At 46.0% G+C, this 19,191-nt stretch overlaps 2 protein-coding genes across 5 annotated transcripts; both read left to right on the top strand.

Annotated features, from left to right (window-relative positions):
• The first annotated feature begins 576 nt into the window (after positions 1 to 576).
• On the top strand, positions 577 to 8,283 carry acvr2aa (activin A receptor type 2Aa). Of its 4 annotated transcripts, none has more exons than XM_029530501.1 (11): positions 577 to 1,586; positions 2,901 to 3,126; positions 3,899 to 4,005; positions 4,152 to 4,273; positions 5,291 to 5,434; positions 5,618 to 5,761; positions 5,982 to 6,127; positions 6,253 to 6,367; positions 6,450 to 6,588; positions 6,792 to 6,946; positions 7,060 to 8,283. In XM_029530501.1, the coding sequence occupies exons 1-11, from the start codon at positions 1,532 to 1,534 to the stop codon at positions 7,252 to 7,254; spliced, it is 1,548 nt and encodes a 515-aa protein (XP_029386361.1). In that variant the 5' UTR covers positions 577 to 1,531; the 3' UTR covers positions 7,255 to 8,283. The 4 variants fall into 4 exon arrangements, with proteins under 4 accessions (XP_029386361.1, XP_029386360.1, XP_029386358.1 ...); XM_029530500.1 differs by having other exon boundaries at positions 4,119 to 4,273; positions 6,816 to 6,946; XM_029530498.1 differs by having other exon boundaries at positions 4,119 to 4,273.
• Positions 8,284 to 8,680: 397 nt separating this feature from the next.
• epc2 (enhancer of polycomb 2) lies at positions 8,681 to 19,117 on the top strand. Its single transcript, XM_029529774.1, has 14 exons — positions 8,681 to 9,085; positions 10,218 to 10,377; positions 10,544 to 10,689; positions 11,217 to 11,423; positions 11,501 to 11,649; positions 12,266 to 12,389; positions 12,541 to 12,735; positions 12,830 to 12,913; positions 13,203 to 13,336; positions 13,550 to 13,851; positions 16,142 to 16,275; positions 16,380 to 16,536; positions 16,665 to 16,908; positions 18,494 to 19,117. Exons 1-14 carry the CDS (start codon positions 8,933 to 8,935, stop codon positions 18,561 to 18,563), a joined length of 2,259 nt encoding a protein of 752 aa, XP_029385634.1. The 5' UTR covers positions 8,681 to 8,932; the 3' UTR covers positions 18,564 to 19,117.
• Positions 19,118 to 19,191: the final 74 nt, after the last annotated feature.

Below are 19,191 nucleotides of genomic sequence, written 5' to 3'. Positions count from 1 at the left end.
TCTGACCTCCTGAAACCTGCAGCAGCAAGCCATGGCTGCTTAGCTTGATTTCTTCTCACTAAACACACACCCCACAGGAACTGCAACAGATCCTGCTGCAGCTCTCCTCTCACATCAGGATGACCTGATGCTCCATTGTCTACACCTGTGTATGTCTTCTATGGGAAACGAATCTAGGTTCAGGTGAAGGTGCAGTACAGAGAAGCTACATGTGACAGGTAGGCCGTGTCTAGCTCAGCAGTGTTGGAGAACTGGAGTTTAGGTTGTCATGAATGCCACCTAAACATCTTACTGGTTTAAGTTTCAGCAGAGTGCTCTGCACCAAAACACAATAGCCATCTCAGGAATTAATCGGACTCCGCACCCCCAACCACGGTCCGGTAGGCGGAAGGTGACGCCTGGGCAGTCCCTTCGGTCCTCAGGTCCCGTCCCTAACAGGGGGCGGTCCTCTGCCGTCATTCCAGCTCGTTGACGTCACAGTCCCGCCGTCCATTGGTTGGAGGGTTCAGTGTGAGCCGGTCCTTGCAGCCTATTGGCTGCTGGTGATGTCACTCATGATCCTCGGCAGGAAGAAGAAGGAAAAAAACAAAAATATTCCGAGCCAGGCGGCCATCTTGCTGCTCCAGAGGCTGGAGGACGAGTTGGAGGACCGCGGAGGGAGGAAACTAACCGCTGGGTTTTATTTTTATTACAAGCGGTTGGATAAAAAAAGTGGCTTCTGCCCGGAGGAGAGTCCGCGGTGTCCGGTCTGCGGTTTCCCGGTCTCTGCTGATACCGCTCCCTAAAGTAGCTAGCCTTGGAGCTAAGCTCCAAACCAGCTGGGCCGGTCGCCATTGGATGGCCGAGCTGTGGTTGTCAGCAGCGGGTTGAGGGCTGCAGCTCGGCTTGCCGTCTGGAGGCTGAGGGCGGTCCCAGGTGTGGACTCTGATCCCGGATCAAACCACCAGGACGTCCAGGAGCAGAGCCTCTTGTGAAACTGGCATAAACACGATATGACCGGTCCGGTTCGGTTCCTCCTCCGGGGTGACCAGCCCGGAGAAACACGGAGGTTTCTGTGAATTTAAGGGACAGCCTGGAGACGCTGCACCGGCCAGCCTCAGGAGCTGCCTCCAATCGAGTCGACAGAAATGTCCAAAAGTCCTGCTGCCTGAGAACAGGCCGGTTTGTGTCTCTCATCAGGGTGATTTGTCTTCATCAGGCCGGTTTGTGGGTCCATCAGGCTCTAACTGTGGATAACTTTACAGACTGACGGCCTGTTGGTTGTTTGATCCCAGTGAGGACAACCAGCAGCGGGATGATGTGACTTGGCCAGCAGAGCCTATTTAACTGGTAGTATCTGCAGCCCACATCATCCTGGTTTGACGTGTCATACTTTATCACGGTAAACCGGTAAGGCCTGGACGAGTTCCGGACCGGGACATGTTGCAGGCTCACGGTGTCCACCGCCACTCAAAGTTGGTTTAGCAGGACGGGAACTCTGGTTGTCTCCTTCGGATTATAACAGCAAAGGATCTCCGTCTCTGGACTCACAATGGGCTCAGCCACCAAACTGGCCTTCAGTGTGTTCCTCATCTCCTGCTCCTCAGGTGAGTCTGTTGTCACTGCCAGTACCTGAAACAGTGGGCCAATCATTTGACAGTTAACTGACCCGTCAGTTAGTTTAGGGATAATTATGAGATGTTCAGACTCTAAACAGATTCCCGTGTCTTTTTGAAAATCGCACATCAGATGACTGAGTGATGAAGTGGTTTTATTTTCTCATTGATGAATAAAGATGGTTTTTAATTCATCGATTTGATTATTTGTAATCACTTATTGTTAGCAAACCGGTGTAATACGGAAGGATTTGGGGAAGCTGAACCCTGATTTACAGAGCATGCTCAGTGAACAGCTGAGAGGAGGCTCTTTCACTGTTGACCAGAGATTCAGGATCAGGTCTGTCCTTGTTCTGAGGAAACCGGACAATGATTGCTGTCAAACCTTCAAGTGCTGTACCAACAATATGTGTGTCTTGGCTATAAAGTATTGATCATTTCAGTTTCCACACACTGAAATCAAACAGCAGATTGATAAGTGTCTGTTCCATCACATCTTGAGTTTTACACTGTTTTAGACAAAGTGCTGGAAGAGTTGCAGATGTATGGTAGGTTTGAGGTGTAGACCAGCAGCATGCCAGTAGATCCAGGTGGAAACCACCAGCAGAAGACCGACTGAAGTCTCCTGTTGTCACCTGGTCTATAGAGCTGTGAAACTGCTAAAAGTGAGCTGCTGATTATGGGTCAGAGTTAGTATCAGTAGTTACTGGGAGGGGGGCTACCTTCCTCCATCCTCCTTGATTCCTGGCTGCTGGGTGTCAGAACTTTACCTGTTTTTTCAAATAAAAATAGCCAGTACATTCCACAGATGTTGAATAAAGAAACTGAATGTAAACATTACAAACACACAGAAAGACACTCTTCAGTCTTTCAATTAGACTGAAATCCTCCACAGGGACCAGTGTCAGGTCCAGAGTGCAGAGTTCTGCACAGGTCAGAGTTAAGCAGCAGACTGGAAGAGGCGGAGCCGTCCAGAGATCTTGTTCTGTTCAGATGATTGATTCTCCGATAATGTGAACACCTGAGCATCATCTGCTCACTGTCTTATTCACTCATGCCATTCATAAAAATTTGAGGAAAAAGGTCATATGACCACTGTTGTGAAGGCTAACAGAGCTGTGCTATGTAAATTCTCTATAATTTATAAGTTCAAACTGGGGATGGAGCCAGCTGCATAGTCACAGTCAAACAAATGTATGAGAGCCATGTGCGTGATTCTGTTTGTGTGTCAATGACTAACTGATGTCCTTCCTATGGACGACCAGGTGCCCCTGGACGCTGACGTACTCTTTCTTTTCCTTTTAGGTGCCATTCTGGGTCGTTCAGAGACTCAAAAGTGCATCCACTTCAACTATAGCCCTTCATCCTCCTCTTCAGCATCAGAGGGCGGTGTGAATGCCAGCGGAGTTGTGACCTGTGCTGGGGAGAAAGATAAGAGGGTGCATTGCTTTGCCACCTGGAAGAACATGTCAGGAGCCATCCAGGTGGTCAAACAGGGCTGTTGGCTGGATGATGTCAACTGTTATGACAGGTATGGGGACATTTGGGATCTTGGTTAGCTCAAAACTCAACAAAATCTTGATGTAGTTCATTGTGACCTCTCTGTGATGATGTTCCTCCACGATAAAGCATTAACCTGCAGAACTCGTTAGAGGATCTAGTATCACAGTGAAACTGTGACTATATGATAAAATCACTGAGACGGGAGCTAGAGGTCTTATGTATCTTTGTGTTGGTCTTGTGTCTTCAACGTTAGCTCACATTGACTCACTCATTTTCAAAGTATGAGCAGACAGTTCGTACAGGCTGTGGTCCTGGGCTCCCTGACTCTGCAGGGGCCCCCTGGGTCAGTGGATGAATGTAGAATATGACGAGTAGTACGAGTTCTGTGCTGGTGGAAATGATGTTCTCCAGTGTTATGGACTCAGATTAGAACCCTGAACACTGAGAACAGCAAACCTTTCTTCAGTTATGTGTTAGCATATCTCACTGTTGTTGGTGACAAACCCCTCACACTTTACTGTTGCTGTTGAAGGTTCAAGGTTGGTTTGCTGCACTCAGGTTAGGAAGTGTAAACTATAACAAGTAAAAAAATGATCAACAAAATAATCTATAATAATTAATCCTACACTAAAATGAAAGTGTGTTTAATGGGGCATGGAGTTCACTTTATAACAGCCTCTGGGTAGAGGCTGTTTTTGAGCCCAGTTGTTCTGGTCTCAATGATCTAACCTTGGTTGCTTACAAACCTCTCACACCTTACTGCTGTTGTTATTGTTGTATCTGACTGTTGCTTTTGATAGGCGTGAATGTGTGGAGAAGAAAGATTCGCCTGAAGTCTTCTTCTGCTGCTGTGAAGGCAATTTGTGTAACTACAAGTTCCTCTACAACCCTGACAATCAGCCACCCAGTAAGATACACCTGTTCACTGGTCTCTGGACTATCTAGTCTTTTTTGCCAGTGTCTCTTAATGTCTCCTAATGGCTGATGTTCCTAGTGTCTCAAATGTATATGTTTCCATAGCAACAAACAAACCGGTGATGTCTCCACCTCCAGTGCTTACCACTTTGATATACTCCCTGGTTCCCGTCATGGCCATTACTGTCATCGTCCTCCTCTCTTTCTGGATGTACCGACACCACAAACTGGTGTACCCACCTGTGCTGGTGCCCACACAGGTAAGAGACACAGTCACTGGGCTTCTTCAGTGAGGATCTTCTTCCGTTGTATTTAGAACATTGCACACAGCTGTATGACACAAGGAGCTGGTGTGACCTGATGCTCTTCATACTGGTCCATACTGGCTCACCACATGGAAGCCAGGGATAACATCATCGCTATTGTCACCATCACTGCTATTATTGTCATCATCATCATCATCATCATCATCATCATCATCATCCATCATCATTATTATCATCAACAACGTCATTATCACCATCTCTGTGTTTCAGTTATGCGTTCGGGTGTGTGTTGAGGTGTGTGTCTGACTGTAATTGTTTCTCTCCCCGCTTCTTAGCACGCCTTTCACATAATGATTGAGGTAAGGCTAGAACTGAAGCTTCATCACTGCTGTGCTTTTATTTTGCATCTTGATCTTCTTCCTCCAGGACTTCATGTTGAATACACAAAGGCCCCTGTCGCTGTTACAATTGTTTGTTGATGTTTTTATTTTTGCTCTGTGACATTGTTTGTCATTCTGCATGGAGGGAGAGATGTCTGTGTGCTGATCAGCATGAAAGCAAGAAGAGCATGCAGACTGGATTCTGGACCTGATCCAGACCTCCCTCTGGTCTCACCACAGTTCAGACTGGACTCTGGATCAGGTGTAAACTCTACTGTGGATCAGGTCCAGACCTCCCTCTGGTCCTAACTTGGACCAAAATCTGATCCAGCTGGTTTCGACCTGTTCACCTGTCAGAACCGTCATGTTTTCAGTCTGCACCCTGTGGTCCAGCAGAGGATGCTCTGTAAAGTCACTGTCAGCTTTACCTGTTGCTGCCATATTGATCAGGAAACCAATGGAATGAATAATGTGATCAATATAAATGGAGGGCAGCAGTGGGAAAGCTATTCCATGTCAACTGCACACTGTAAAATACAGATAATACAGAAAAATATAGAAGTAGGATCAGGGTTAGAGTCTTGACCACCTCCATATAATTCAGGCTGTTGTTTCCATTATTTCCCTCCAGGACCCTTCACCCCTACCCCCCTCCCCCATCCTGGGCCAGAAGCCGCTGCAGTTGTTGGAGATTAAAGCCAGGGGGCGCTTCGGCTGCGTGTGGAAGGCTCAGCTGCTCACTGAATACGTGGCTGTCAAAATCTTCCCCATACAGGTCAGTGCTGTCCACATACAGAGAGATAGGCATCCACATATTCAGACATCACCCACAGACAGATGTCAACACATAATGACAGACATCCACATAGAGAGACAAACTTCCACAGAAGTCATCTGACCTTTGATCATTGAGCTGCTGACGTTGTGCATGGCACTGACCTCTGACCTGTGTGTTCAGGACAAACAGTCGTGGCAGAATGAGTTTGAGATCTACAACCTGAATGGGATGAAACATGAGAACCTGCTGCAGTTCATCGGAGCAGAGAAGAGAGGAAGTAACATGGAGATGGAGCTGTGGCTCATCACCGCCTTCCATGACAAGGTGATGCTTGCTACTGATGATTGTTTTCATTTCAGGGACAACAAGCAAATGTATTCTGATCTGTGATCGGTGTCTTGGAGTTTTGACCATCAATTACCTCATTGTGTTCTCACTGTTTTCTCACTCCTGTCTGTCTTCACTGTTGTCTTCTCTATGCTTACTGCTCTTCATGTTTTCTCTGGCCTCATTGTTCTGTGTCCTCACTGTTCTCTGTGTCCAGGGTTCTCTGACAGACTATCTTAAGGCCAATGTTTTATCCTGGTCTGAACTGTGTGTCGTCGCTCAGTCCATGTCCCGTGGTCTGTCCTACCTGCACGAAGACATACCTGGACACAGGGATGGGCACAAACCTGCCATTGCACACAGGTACACACACTCCACACATTGCATGCTACTCAATCCACACACTACAAAATAGACTGCTTCATACCCAATAACTCAGGTGCGCAGAAGTCCTGTCACAGAGGAGGTCTCACTGTATGAATTTGCAGGGACCTTAAGAGTAAGAACGTCCTGCTGAAGTCCAACCTGACTGCCTGCATTGCTGACTTTGGCCTCGCTCTCAGGTTTGAGGCAGGGAAATCTCCAGGAGACACCCATGGACAGGTGAGTTCACAAGTTATTGACACCTTTGTCTCACCCCACCTTCTCTGGGGCCTGTAAGTAATTGTGACGCTGTCTGTATCAGGTTGGGACCAGGAGGTACATGGCCCCCGAGGTCCTGGAGGGGGCCATCAACTTCCAGAGAGATGCTTTCCTGAGGATCGACATGTATGCTCTGGGCCTGGTGCTATGGGAATTGGCCTCACGGTGCAAAGCTGCTGACGGTAACAGCTTACACACTGTCTCAATGGTCATGGGGGCAGGGTTCTGATGTCATTGTGCAGGGGGATAGTGAATATGTGTGAGGGTGTCAATGAACAACAACAGAAGGAGGATTGGTGACACCTGGTGGTCACTATGACTTCCTGCAGCCTTCAGGACCGCTGAAGGTGCTCTCTGATAGTTTCTGGTCTGTGATGGTCTCTAGTGGTCCCCGTTGTCTCTGGCGCAGGTCCAGTGGATGAGTACATGCTGCCGTTTGAAGAGGAGGTTGGTCAGCATCCATCTCTGGAGGACATGCAGGAGGTGGTGGTCCACAAGAAGTTGAGACCACTGCTCAGAGAGTGCTGGCAGAAACATGCTGTGAGACTACACTACCTATTATGCACTGCTCTATATTCATTAACACGGTTTACGCCACGTTGTCTACATTGCTCATGATGCAGCGTGGTGTAACTTGTCTGGTCCCCCTCCAGGGTATGGCTATGCTGTGTGAGACTGTGGAGGAGTGCTGGGATCATGAGGCTGAGGCTCGGCTGTCGGCTGGCTGCGTGGAGGAGCGAGTTGTACAAATGCAGCGGCAGACGACCATCACGATGCCTGAGGATATTGTCACGGTTGTTACCATGGTAACCAATGTGGACTACTCACCGAAAGAGTCGAGTCTATAACAAGGCTCAGGACCAGTTGGAACGGAGCAGGGACTCCCTCAGTAAACACTGTCTCCAATTACAGCTGAAGTTGATCCAACGAATGTCAGGTGGATTGGCAACTCTGGGGCGACTGTGGGGTGGTTAGATGATTGTGGGGTGCCATGGGATGGTCAGGTGACCTCTGGTTGCAGGAGAGTCTCAGGAGTGATCAGTGTCTCTTTGAACTAGGGGACAACATGGTGCAGTGTTTCTCGTCAGTTCTTGTTTTTTTACTACAAATAAAAGACATTTTCTACAATGACATGATGATTTCAGAATAAAAGGGCAAATTATGTTTTTATTCACACTGTTTCTCTGATGTGATGCCAATAAGAAACAGCTTCTGAATGTCTTTATCACTGCTGTATGTATATATCGAGATTATTATTATAAATAGAGAGAAGAGTTTATCCATTAGCTTATTGTTCAGACAGGAAGTCACCGCCAGCCAAATTGGAAGTTTTTTCTTCTGTTTCTGTTCTGTCAGAGGAGAAGTTGTGATCGAGTCCTGACACACTGTAAAGCCAGAGGTGGTTGGCAGCTTTGATGTCTGACTTTTGTTTTTTTGTTCTGATGACTCATCTGTCTATCTGTCTTCATCATTGATAATCAATAATTCTGGTGTTTCCATGGATCTACTCAGACCATGACAATCCAAACATGACTTTATTCTAGTTTCTCCTCTTCAGGACCAAAGAATGACTACCAGTTGAGCTGCTGATTAGCATAGTTGATCAGTGTTAGGCTGTTTTCTGCTGATGAATAAAACTTCTAGTTAAAAAGAGAAAAAGTAAGAACGTTAAACTCCCTCTCCCCAGTTTGCAGTGAACATTAAGAGCATGCCTTTGTTTCACATATATTTTGAAAAGTGGGTTTCTCCTTCCGTTTGTGGTCGATTCGGTGTGGAGACAAACTGACGATGTTCAGACTCAGCTGACAAACATGTCACTGAATTTTCATCAACTCATCTGAGTTCAAGGAAAAATAAAATGTATTTAAATTATTTAACTCGGACTCATTTATTCATGTGAAGCTCGCCAGATGGAGCTGGCTCCATCTTCACCATCATCCTCCTCTTCAGTTTTAAATAACCCAAACTGACTGTCGTGACCTGTCTTACAGCTCTTTAACAGTTCTGTTACGTTTGATTATATTTCTATTACATTATAATATAATTCTATGACATTAGATTACAGTTCTATTACATTATAATTCTATTAGATTATATTATGGTTCTATTACATTCTATTACATTAGATTGGGGTTCCATTACACGTCCATTAAAGTTTCAGAACGACTGAAAACTTTTTTGTGCTTTGTTGTTTTTCTAATCTGCAGGAGCTGCGCGCGCACTCTCACATCGGACATGAGGTCTTCTGACGGGTACCGCGGTGGCTGATGGGATAACTTTGCCGCTGGTGTGGACATGTCCGCCATGTTTTCCGCGGCACAGGGAGCGGACCAGTCTGGACAGACGGCCCCGACGAACCAATAAGGCCGCACGCCGATGGCTCTTCACGCCGGCCACAGGAAGAGCGGACACCGATGAGCTCTGCCACGGCCGACACAGTCGCGTCCGGAGCGGATTGACGCCGGGATCGGTGCGGGTTTGTGGCGGGATTCGGTCCTTCGGGTTGTCGCTGATTTGGCGCAAACAATGAGTAAACTCTCGTTCCGGGCGCGAGCGCTAGACGCCGCCAAACCGCTCCCGGTTTACCGCAACAGAGACCTGCCGGACCTGACGGACTGCGTGTCCATCAACCGGGCCGTCCCGCAGATGCCCACTGGGATGGAGAAAGAAGAAGAGCTGGTACGGACGTGCTTTATTTTATTTGTATGTCTGTTAGCCTTAGCTCCGTGCCACGGCAGCATTCACGATGTCTTTACGTACAAATCTGTCCGTACGCCTCCGAGAAGCAGGCGGCGGCACGCGGGAATGTACGCAGCGTGCGTAAGCCTGACGCGCGCTGTACGCTCTTAACGCAGCGACAAACGGCGGAGACGGGTTTTGTGGCGGTGACGTCCAACATCTTACGTAGTAGCCAAAGCAACGAGCGACGCAGGACGTGTTCGCCTCACTGCTTAACGTTAGCTTCAGACAGTCAGGCTTCATAAACAAGATGATGGTTTCTGGTTTAAGTCCAAACTTGACCGATCCCAAACTCTCTGAGGATAGAGTGGGCTGATTTCAGAGCTCTAACCTCAAACAGGTGAGCATATCATAGCAGACTAGCACCGTTGTATCATGGTATCCTAGAAGAAGCCATCTAAACACATAAGGCCTGCACCTAAAGACCCTTGGTCTAGTTGATTCAGCCACATGCTCTTCAGATGATTGGCTTCCATCACGAAAACATCTGTCACTGATCACCCAAACAACAAATGATGTTACGGGGTTGTTTTTCCGCTGATGAAAAGATTCCATAATCATTCCAGCTCTTCATCCATTTAATCTTTTTGTAAACGCAGAAGCATAAAGTGCAGACTGGGTGTTTCTGTGCAAAAGGTCAGAGCTGAACTTTTTCTCATTGTCTTCAGTTCCGCTTTATTCAGCCAATGTTTGGGGTTCATAGAGTTTCAACCTCTAAGATGAACTGATCCTCATGAGAGACCCAGCTAGGTTTATGTAGTTAAACCTCCACAGTTTGTGGAACCTTAACTGAAACCTCCCGGTCCTCAGACCAGGTTTTCGAGGCTGCTGTGTGTTAAGGCTGAGGTCTGATCGAGGATCTCCCTCAGCTCTGAATCAACTGAGTCGTAGTGATCACAACCTACAGTTTGTTGTGATTGAGTCTAGGTCTGAGTCAAAATTTCAGGTCTGTTGTTGTTAGTCCTCCTCTTCATTGTCCTCTCCGGTGTCAGTGGTCCCTCCCTCCATGGACCAGTTTCAACAGGAAGTGGATGTGTTGAGGTGGTGCTGATATGGAGCTCTGTTCTTACAGGAGCATCACCTGCAGAGGGCAATCTCAGCCCAACAGGTGTTCAGGGAGAAGAAGGAAAACATGGTGATCCCTGTCCCTGAAGCAGAGAGTAACACCACCTACTACGACCGCCTGTACAAAGGAGAGGTCAGAGTTCCCAAACAGCTCATTCACATACAGCGTAAGTACTATTACACCTTTCCTGCACCTGCACTACAATTTTACTACATCTGAACGTCACCTATACCACACCTGTCCTATGCACTGAACATAGAGCTCAGATCAATGTCTTATCGCTGATGTGTGTCCTTACAAATATAATTGATATTTGGTTTGAACCCCTGTAGCTCTGGGTCTGGACCTGGAACAGCCAGACTATGACATGGACTCAGAGGACGAGACGCTGCTCAACAGACTCAACAGAAAGATGGAAATCAGACCTCTGCAGTTTGAAACCATGGTGGACCGACTGGAGAAGGCCAGCACACACCAGGTAATGCACAGCTGATCATATATACCCTCAGCAAATCAAGTTTATTTGTACAGCAATTTTTGTCCAGGCTAGTTCAACATAAAAAAGGTATTACATATGCAAAAACCACAACTGGTCATTGATGAGAGAACAGAATAAAATGTAATACATTAAACAACACCATTACGGCGCTCAGGGGAACCCTGCAAGATATTTTAGAGTTTTTGGAGAATTTATAAATGAGTTCTACAAAGAATTGTCAGGTAGAAACATAAGAAAAGGACCAGTTTAAAACAACCTGATAAGGGTGAAGGTTAGAGTTCGAAGGGTTATTTATATCCAATGCATCATACTGGTAGTTACTATTAATCACTTTTGCTTTGCCTGTCTCTGTGCTGACTGAAACATTTCTAAAAATTGTTTGCCTTTATAAAATCCATGAATTGGCTGAACACTACAAACAAAAATGCACATACACATACGAATGTAACAAACAGAACCTGTTTTTCCATACTGAACCCAAACTTTTTTATTTGTTCTGGTTTCAGCTGGTTTCTCTAACAGAGGCAAAGCTGCTGCTTAACGAGGATGACTACCTGCTGAAATCAGTGTATGATTACTGGGTGAGGAAGAGGAAGAACTGTCGGGGTCCGTCACTGATTGCTCACATCAAACAGGAGAAAAGAGATGGCTCCACCAACAATGACGCCTATGTGGCCTTCAGACGGAGGACAGAGAAGATGCAGACCAGGAAGGTGAGTGTGCAGCTTTACCTTCACTTCACTGACAGTGATCACAAACTAATCACAAGTTGATGCTCTGTCTACCTCAGAACCGTAAGAATGACGAAGCGTCGTATGAGAAGATGCTGAGATTGAGGAGAGAGTTCAGTCGAACTGTCACCATCCTGGAAATGATCAAGAGGAGGGAAAAGTCCAAAAGGGAACTGCTGCACCTCACCCTGGAGGTGGTGGAGAAGAGGTGAGGATGGAGCTCCACAACTGCTCTTGATGTTAAAAAACCGATGGGTGAAGCATCTTCATCTGTCATCACATTGTCATCATTATGGTTCAATCACACATACTGTTGTGAGCTGACCCTGTCAGACAGGAAGCCCCAAATGAAGTTTGTGGCACCTTATGTACACTAGTGACTACAGAGATTGGAGAAGAATAAAACAATAAACAAGGGATTTTATTTTGAAGTTTTCGCTTTGTGTTTATTTTTCTCTGATAGGACTTGACAGATGTTGACAGATGTGTAGCTAGATTGAATGGGTTTCATGAAGGAGAACCTGTGCAGATTCCTCTCCAGAGTCACATATTAGAAACCCTTTGTGAGTCTCATACACTGGTGAATTATGGGATACATTTAGTTATGAAAACTAACAAAAGATGTGTGCATTACATTAAAATAAAGATTTTTGATACACACTCAACTAAACCATCCAGTGCCTCCTAAGGCCTTAACACATGACCTCAGATCTGAGAGACTAATTGGCTCTTGAGAGTTCTGATCATGATTGTTGCAGGCTGAATGTCGTGATTTTGTGTTGTTGCTTCGTCTGTTCAGATGTATTTGTTTGCCATTTGTTCAGGTATCAGATGGGAGACTTCAGTGGGGACATCCTCAGAGAGGTCTCACTCCCCCTGGTGGAGAAACCAGTTTACAGCACAGCAGTGACTCTGAGCAACGGCAGCAGAAACAAGACTGAGGTCAAGGTATAAACATCTGTGTGTGTGTGTGTGTGTGTGTGCGCGCGTGTCTGTCTTTCCTGTAAACGCTAGGGTTAGGGTGTGTGTCTGCTTGTAGAATGTGAGGAAGACTCGGTCTCCTCCTTTCAGTTAAAGATGGTCTGGGTCTTAACTGCAGAAACAACAGGACTTCATCAGAGAGGATCTTCCCTTTGACCTGCTCAGACCAAAGAAGAAGAATGTCAGACGGGACAGATTGTTTGCTCCACAGCGACGAGCCGGTTGGCTCTCTGGCCCTTACACAGTCAACCAGGCTGATATCAAGCAGTACGACTTCCACAGCTCCGGGGAGGATGACTGTCAGCCGCCACTGGTCAGCAACATCTGTCCGAGCCTCATTCAGTTTCAAATGACTAGATTGAATGCTGACTATCCACATGTGACCCTGGTTCTCATTGTGTCCTCAGTCTCCTCCATCTTCACCTGATGAAGAGAGTAATTCAGATGGTGTCTTTGTCTTCAGGAGGAAAGCTGGATGTCAATATCTTTCTGTGAGTATTCCATCACCACAGGTGGATTCTACACAACCTTTGTATTTGGTATCTACAATCCCGGTCAGAGGTATTTGGACAGCTCCACATATTCCAGTTGAACTGCTCTGCATTGTCTCGGACAGAAACTGCAGTTTATACAATTTAATTGTAGATGTGTTTTCGGCGCAGACGGCAGGTGTGTTCACCTGTGGTCTTCAGCACCGCGAGGCCTGTATGCAAGCGGGGGGGGGCTTCTAAGGGCTTCTTCTGGTGCTTCTAAAATGTTCATGTGTGGTTACTTCCATAGCCTTGTACAGAGCAAACGAGTGGAGTTGATCATCCAGCTGTCCTTCCTCTTCATCTGCGCCACTCTCTGGCCGAACTGTCCCTGCCTCCTCATTGGATGGGATTGAGCCGCCGCAGAATAGGACGTGGGGGCAGGTAATTACACCTTTTGTTGGGGCTTAGCTACATTGCTTCCTGCTAAAACCATCAAGCCCAGAGGTTAAGTCCTTCCATCGCTATAGTGAAGCTCCAAGATGAGATGGTTTAACATTCATAACTGCTCACACCTGTTCAGTTCACACCTTCACCTTCCTGCTTCACCTTCAGATCTTTCTTTCTCACTCATCAATGCCTCCTCTCACTGATCAGGATCATCCTGGACAGAGCTTCCTCAGTTTTGGATCCAGCACTGAAGCAGCTAGACTCATCTAATCATCCAGTCTTCAGGACAAGAACCAATGCCTGTGTCCTCCGAGATCTGGATCAGAAACCTTCAGGACCCCTCCTCCCCTCCTTGACTGAAGTTCTGAACAATATCCAGAACCTGAGGAGGTACTGCTTCAGACCCAGACAGCTGCAGGTTCAGAGGGATACCAGCAGTAGGACCACAGGGTTGGCACCAGTGAACAGATTCACCTGTCGTCTGTCACCTGACCATCACTCTGAATCAGGTGAGCGATTGTATGTTCAGTTCATCAGCACAGAATGAAGATGAAAGCTATTCAGGACAAGAGGATGACTTGGGTTCATCTTATTCCAGACTCTAAGGAGCGATTTTTATTGGTTCAAAATGTGACCACAAGGCCCCTGGAGTAGATTCAGACAACAACAAAGTGCAACAACATGCACAATGCAATGGAACATACAACACTGCAACACACAAGACTTGTGCAAGTTTCAGTTGTTACACATGGTGCCAAATTTGAGCCAATTGGACTAGAGACTGTGAGATCACAGCCTGGCAGATAGGGCCTCATTTTGGATTGAAGGGCATCTGTACAGTCTGATCTGGATCTGATATTGGGAAGAATCTGGCTATGGAGGATGGCTGTAGGGTCACCTCTCACTTTAACCTTTCATAGTCAAGAGACCAGGTCATCAGACGTCCAAATTGAACACATGCAACCTAATGAGGAAGTACAACATCGCTGTTCCCGCTGAAGGACACCTGTTCAACATCATGACCAGTTACTGTCCCACATATTTATACCAAGCAGCCCCCATTCTGAGACACCTCCTTCTGAAGTCATTCTTCATGTCCTGGATCAAAAAATCAGATTTTTAATCTCATTGTTTTTAACTTAGTTCCCTTCATGATAGTACACGGTAATACCCTCATTCTGAGTCAGGTTCTGTCTGAGGTTTCTGCCTTTTTAAAGGAAATTTTTCCTTCTATTGCCACCAGGTGTTTGCTCATGACTTGCTTTTTATGTAAAGGTCCTCGATGTAATGCTATTATGATTTTGCACCCTCTCTCTCTCTCTCTCTCTCTGTGTGTCTCTGTCTCTATTATATACACTCACCGGCCACTTTATTAGGTACACCATGCTAGTAACGGGTTGGACCCCCTTTTGCCTTCAGAACTGCCTCAATTCTTCGTGGCATAGATTCAACAAGGTGCTGGAAGCATTCCTCAGAGAGTTTGGTCCATATCGAAATGATGGCATCACACAGTTGCCGCAGATTTGTCGGCTGCACATCCATGATCCGAATCTCCCGTTCCACCACATCCCAAAGATGCTCTATTGGATTGAGATCTGGTGACTGTGGAGGCCATTTGAGTACAGTGAACTCATTGTCATGTTCAAGAAACCAGTCTGAGATGATTCCAGCTTTATGACATGGCGTATTATCCTGCTGAAAGTAGCCATCAGAAGTTGGGTACATTGTGGTCATAAAGGGATGGACATGGTTAGCAACAATACTCAGGTAGGCTGTGGCGTTGCAACGATGCTCAATTGGTGCCAAGAAAATATTCCCCACACCATTACACCACCACCACCAGCCTGAACCGTTGATACAAGGCAGGATGGATCCATGCTTTCATGTTGTTGACGCCAAATTCTGACCCGACCATCCGAATGTCGCAGCAGAAATCGAGACTCATCAGACCAGGCAACGTTTTTCCAATCTTCTCTTGTCCAATTTCCATGAGTTTGTGCAAATTGTAGCCTCAGTTTCCTGTTCTTAGCTGAAAGGAGTGGCACCCGGTGTGGTCTTCTGCTGCTGTAGCCCATCTGCCTCAAAGTTCGACGTACTGTGCGTTCAGAGATGCTCTTCTGCCTACCTTGGTTGTAACAGGTGGTTATTTGAGTCACTGTTGCCTTTCTATCAGCTCGAACCAGTCTGGCCATTCTCCTCTGACCTTTGGCATCAACAAGGCATTTCCGCCCACAGAACTGCCGCTCACTGGATATTTTTTCTTTTTCGGACCATTCTCTGTAAACCCTAGAGATGGTTGTGCGTGAAAATCCCAGTAGATCAGCAGTTTCTGAAATACTCAGACCAGCCCTTCTGGTACCAACAACCATGCCACGTTCAAAGTCACTCAAATCACCTTTCTTCCCCATACTGATGCTCGGTTTGAACTGCAGGAGATTGTCTTGACCATATCTACATGCCTAAATGCACTGAGTTGCCGCCATGTGATTGGCTGATTAGAAATTAAGTGTTAACAAGCAGTTGGACAGGTGTACCTAATAAAGTGGCCGGTGAGTGTATATATATTTTTTTTTTATTTACATTTTCTTTGTACATTTTTTGAAACTGAAAAACATATGTACAATCTTTTAAATCATTCCGTTGTGAATTTTACACTGACAACTGAAATGCAAGTCTGTTCTACAGTAATGTACAGAGCCTAAAATCTATTTATTCTTCTGAGTTAAAATACAAGCAGCTTTTGCACTCTTAACATAGAGACGGCTCAGTGCGTTACCATGTGGTGTCTGTTTACACCAGGAGGCGGCATCACTGAGGAGCAGTACAACAGTCACCAACAACAGCTGGTCCAGATGCAGAAACAACAGCTGGAGCAGCTGCAGCTACAGAACAACATGGCGTCCTGTGGACAGACAGCGACACACAGAGCACAGGTAACATAGAGGATGAGTGGCTGGACAAGGACAGCCAGGACAAGAAAAAATGTGTTAGCAAATTTGAGTTATCAGAGTTTCACTCTGTCCATATCTGGTCCCAGTCCACACAATCAGGTGAGTCCAGTTCCAAGACTCTGGACTCAGCCAGTGCTCAGTTTGCCGCCTCAGCTGTCATCAGCGCCCCTCCCCCACCTCACACTTACATCAACAGTGACATCAGACCCCAAAGGCCCAGTATCAATGGAGTCCATCCTTCAGGTGAGCTAGACAAGCAGGCTGAGGAGGACTGTACTGGTCCTGATGAGACAGTCAGTGCTGCAGATGCACAACAACCATACAATATCCTGAAGATTCACACCACTAACGCTGATAATCCTACTCCTCAGGTCCCTCCAGGCCACCTTACTCCTCCTCTCTCAGCAGGTCGGGGCTTTCAGCCCGGGGGTCATTGCCCGCCTCCTCCTCCTCCTCTTCCTCCCCCCAGTCCCTCCCCAACCAGAGGAGCCAGGTGGGGGCCGTATCCCCTGCGCACCCTCACAATCCTCGACCCTCTGCACCCCCAACCTCTGCCTTAAAGCTTGCCAGTGTCGCCGCCAGCCTTGACCGAGTGCCCAAAGTCACCACCGCCAGGTAAACACTCACGCCTGTCCAGGTTCCTGTACCACAGAGCGGGATTCACAAACCCCAGTAATGTTCAAATGATCCAGCTTCCTCACTTGTGAGTTTTGGTCCCACAACACTGGTTATCAACTCAGTAAAAAAAAATTTTGTCCTGTCAGGTTGTCAGTGTGTGGACATAAAAAGGGTGGTGTTATGAACAATTGGCCAATAGGGAACAGGGACACTTCTCCAGCAGATTGGCTCACTTCACCAAAAAAGGTATTGCCGTTAAAAAGTTTTAAGAATTGAAAAACATAATGAAAGCTGAAAGCAAAACTGATTCACCAGACCTTTTAAATCTGCAGCTTCCAAACGACAGAAGGACTGCTGGCAAAAGACGATACTGACTTTAAATGTCAGTTATCATATCTGATATATAATGTAGAAGCTTCCATTATCTGACCGGTCCAACTCTGTGTGTTCCCTTAAATTAACGGTGCAGGTCGAAGTGGCCACATGGTTAATGATAATCCCCTCTGATCACTGTGATTGGGAACTATTGTCTAATAAGATCCATCACTGCTGCTCCATCATTCAGCTCACACTCATCAGTATTTACTGCACTATTTGTTCATATTTCCACTCATTTACTTCTCATGGCCCACTAACCTTAATTATCTCCCACTTTATATTTAATATTATTAGAATTTTTTCATCTATATTAGAAATTCTGTGTGCTGTTTTCATGTAATATTTTGATATTGCCCTCTAATTCTGTACCAGAGTAAAGAACTCCTGCTGGATTAATGATGTGTTTCTGGTTCTGATGATGAACTTACTGCCTGATTCATAAAGCTCTGTTTTTGTGTCCGTAGTCCTGGAAACAATAAACCTCCATCATCTGTCACTGCATTGATCCATTGCAGGGTTCTGGTTCTGGTCTCTGTATCCAGTTCTGTCCTGAGCTAAAGTAATGACAGACAGTCTGTGGACCATCAGTGCTCCTCTGAGGGTCTCTGGACTCAAATGGCTCTAAAGGTTCTCAGATGGATCTCAGTCCATTTCATTAAGCTGTATGTCTCATACAAAAAAATCGTCTGAGGGATCAAACCGCTTCTGGTGGTCTCTGAAAACTCTTGGTCTTCTGAGGATCTTCTAACAATCCCCTCTGAGCTCTGTTGGGCTATCCTCGCATATTGATGTAATTTTTTTAGGGACCCAATAGGTCAGAGGGCGGGGCCTCTATACTCTGATCTCAAACTCCAACATAACCTGCTGCAGAACAGGTTAGCTGTTCGGCATTAGTTACCATGGTAATATATCCTGGTAGGAAGTGATCCAGCTCTGTAGCATAAAAACCCTGAAGACCAGGACTTGGTTACCTTGGTTGTTTCAAAACCTGCTTCTTAGTTGTGGCCCTAGTTAAACATATACCTGTCCAGGTGTAGGTGCAAAATGAAAACCAAGATGTTCCTCAACTGTCAGTGTTTTAGGCATTAAAGTAATGTAAACTGGAAGCTTCCTGGTGGATTCTTCCTCTGACATCATTAGTTGTCAATTGTCTTTGAGGAAATGATATCATCGCTGATGGTTGATTGGCTGCTCTTGTCCTCAGAGACTCGAACGACTCGGAGAGACGTGTGAATAGGCTGTCGGAGACCACACTGCCCATGGAGGTCACATAACATCATATCCAATAAGCCCCTGCTCCTCCTCTGTGTCTGACAGGTGAATGTGATATGCTGTGACCTCCAGAAGAAGATGGCGTCTCTTTTCATTAGTGTTGATATTATTGTAATAACTGTTGTACAGTTTGTAAATGTCTCATGTAAAAATTTCTTTCATCACCTTTGTTATGCATCATGTGACTGCAGAGTCAACTCTGACTAGCCCACAATAAGTCCTATATTTTCTCCCTGATTGGTCCATGATGAATCTGTCTTTACTCTGATTGGCCAACAATAAGTCCTGTATCTTCTCTCTGATTGGTTATTTATTTCTTCTGAGTACATTTTGTATTTCTTTGAACATCTTTTGTCCCAAAGATGAAAAGTTTTCATTTGTTTTCTTTAAACTGTTTTTATTTTCTAGCAGTTTGTTAAAATCCGAACCTCATTCAATAAAATATGCATCTGGTAAAAAGAGATGTTCTGCAGCTGGAACACAAAGTTTTTATATTGTGTGTATGTGTATGTGCGCGTGTGTGTCTGTGTGAACGTCTGACACTTTGGTTCACTCTGTTTCTGCCTCAGAGAAATAAACAGTGACGCAGACTGAAGATTGTGTTTCTTCACTCAGTGACTCACAGCCGAA

The sequence above is a fragment of the Echeneis naucrates genome, chromosome 21 (genome assembly GCF_900963305.1).
Source record: "Echeneis naucrates chromosome 21, fEcheNa1.1, whole genome shotgun sequence".
NCBI lineage: Eukaryota > Metazoa > Chordata > Actinopteri > Carangiformes > Echeneidae > Echeneis > Echeneis naucrates.
The sequence above is the reverse complement of the archived record's forward strand: the minus strand, read 5'-3'. Positions and strand labels throughout refer to the sequence as shown.

Excerpts from the sequence above, each read along its gene's own strand:
- epc2 (XM_029529774.1), top strand. The coding sequence starts at position 8,933 with ATGAGTAAACTCTCGTTCCGGGCGCGAGCGCTAGACGCCGCCAAACCG. Across the intron at positions 10,378-10,543 it reads ACAGCTCATTCACATACAGC|CTCTGGGTCTGGACCTGGAA; the intron begins GTAAGTACTATT and ends GAACCCCTGTAG. Across the intron at positions 12,736-12,829 it reads ATGACTGTCAGCCGCCACTG|TCTCCTCCATCTTCACCTGA; the intron begins GTCAGCAACATC and ends TTGTGTCCTCAG.
- acvr2aa (XM_029530498.1), top strand. The coding sequence starts at position 1,532 with ATGGGCTCAGCCACCAAACTGGCCTTCAGTGTGTTCCTCATCTCCTGC. Across the intron at positions 4,274-5,290 it reads CTGTGCTGGTGCCCACACAG|GACCCTTCACCCCTACCCCC; the intron begins GTAAGAGACACA and ends ATTTCCCTCCAG. Across the intron at positions 5,762-5,981 it reads TCACCGCCTTCCATGACAAG|GGTTCTCTGACAGACTATCT; the intron begins GTGATGCTTGCT and ends CTCTGTGTCCAG.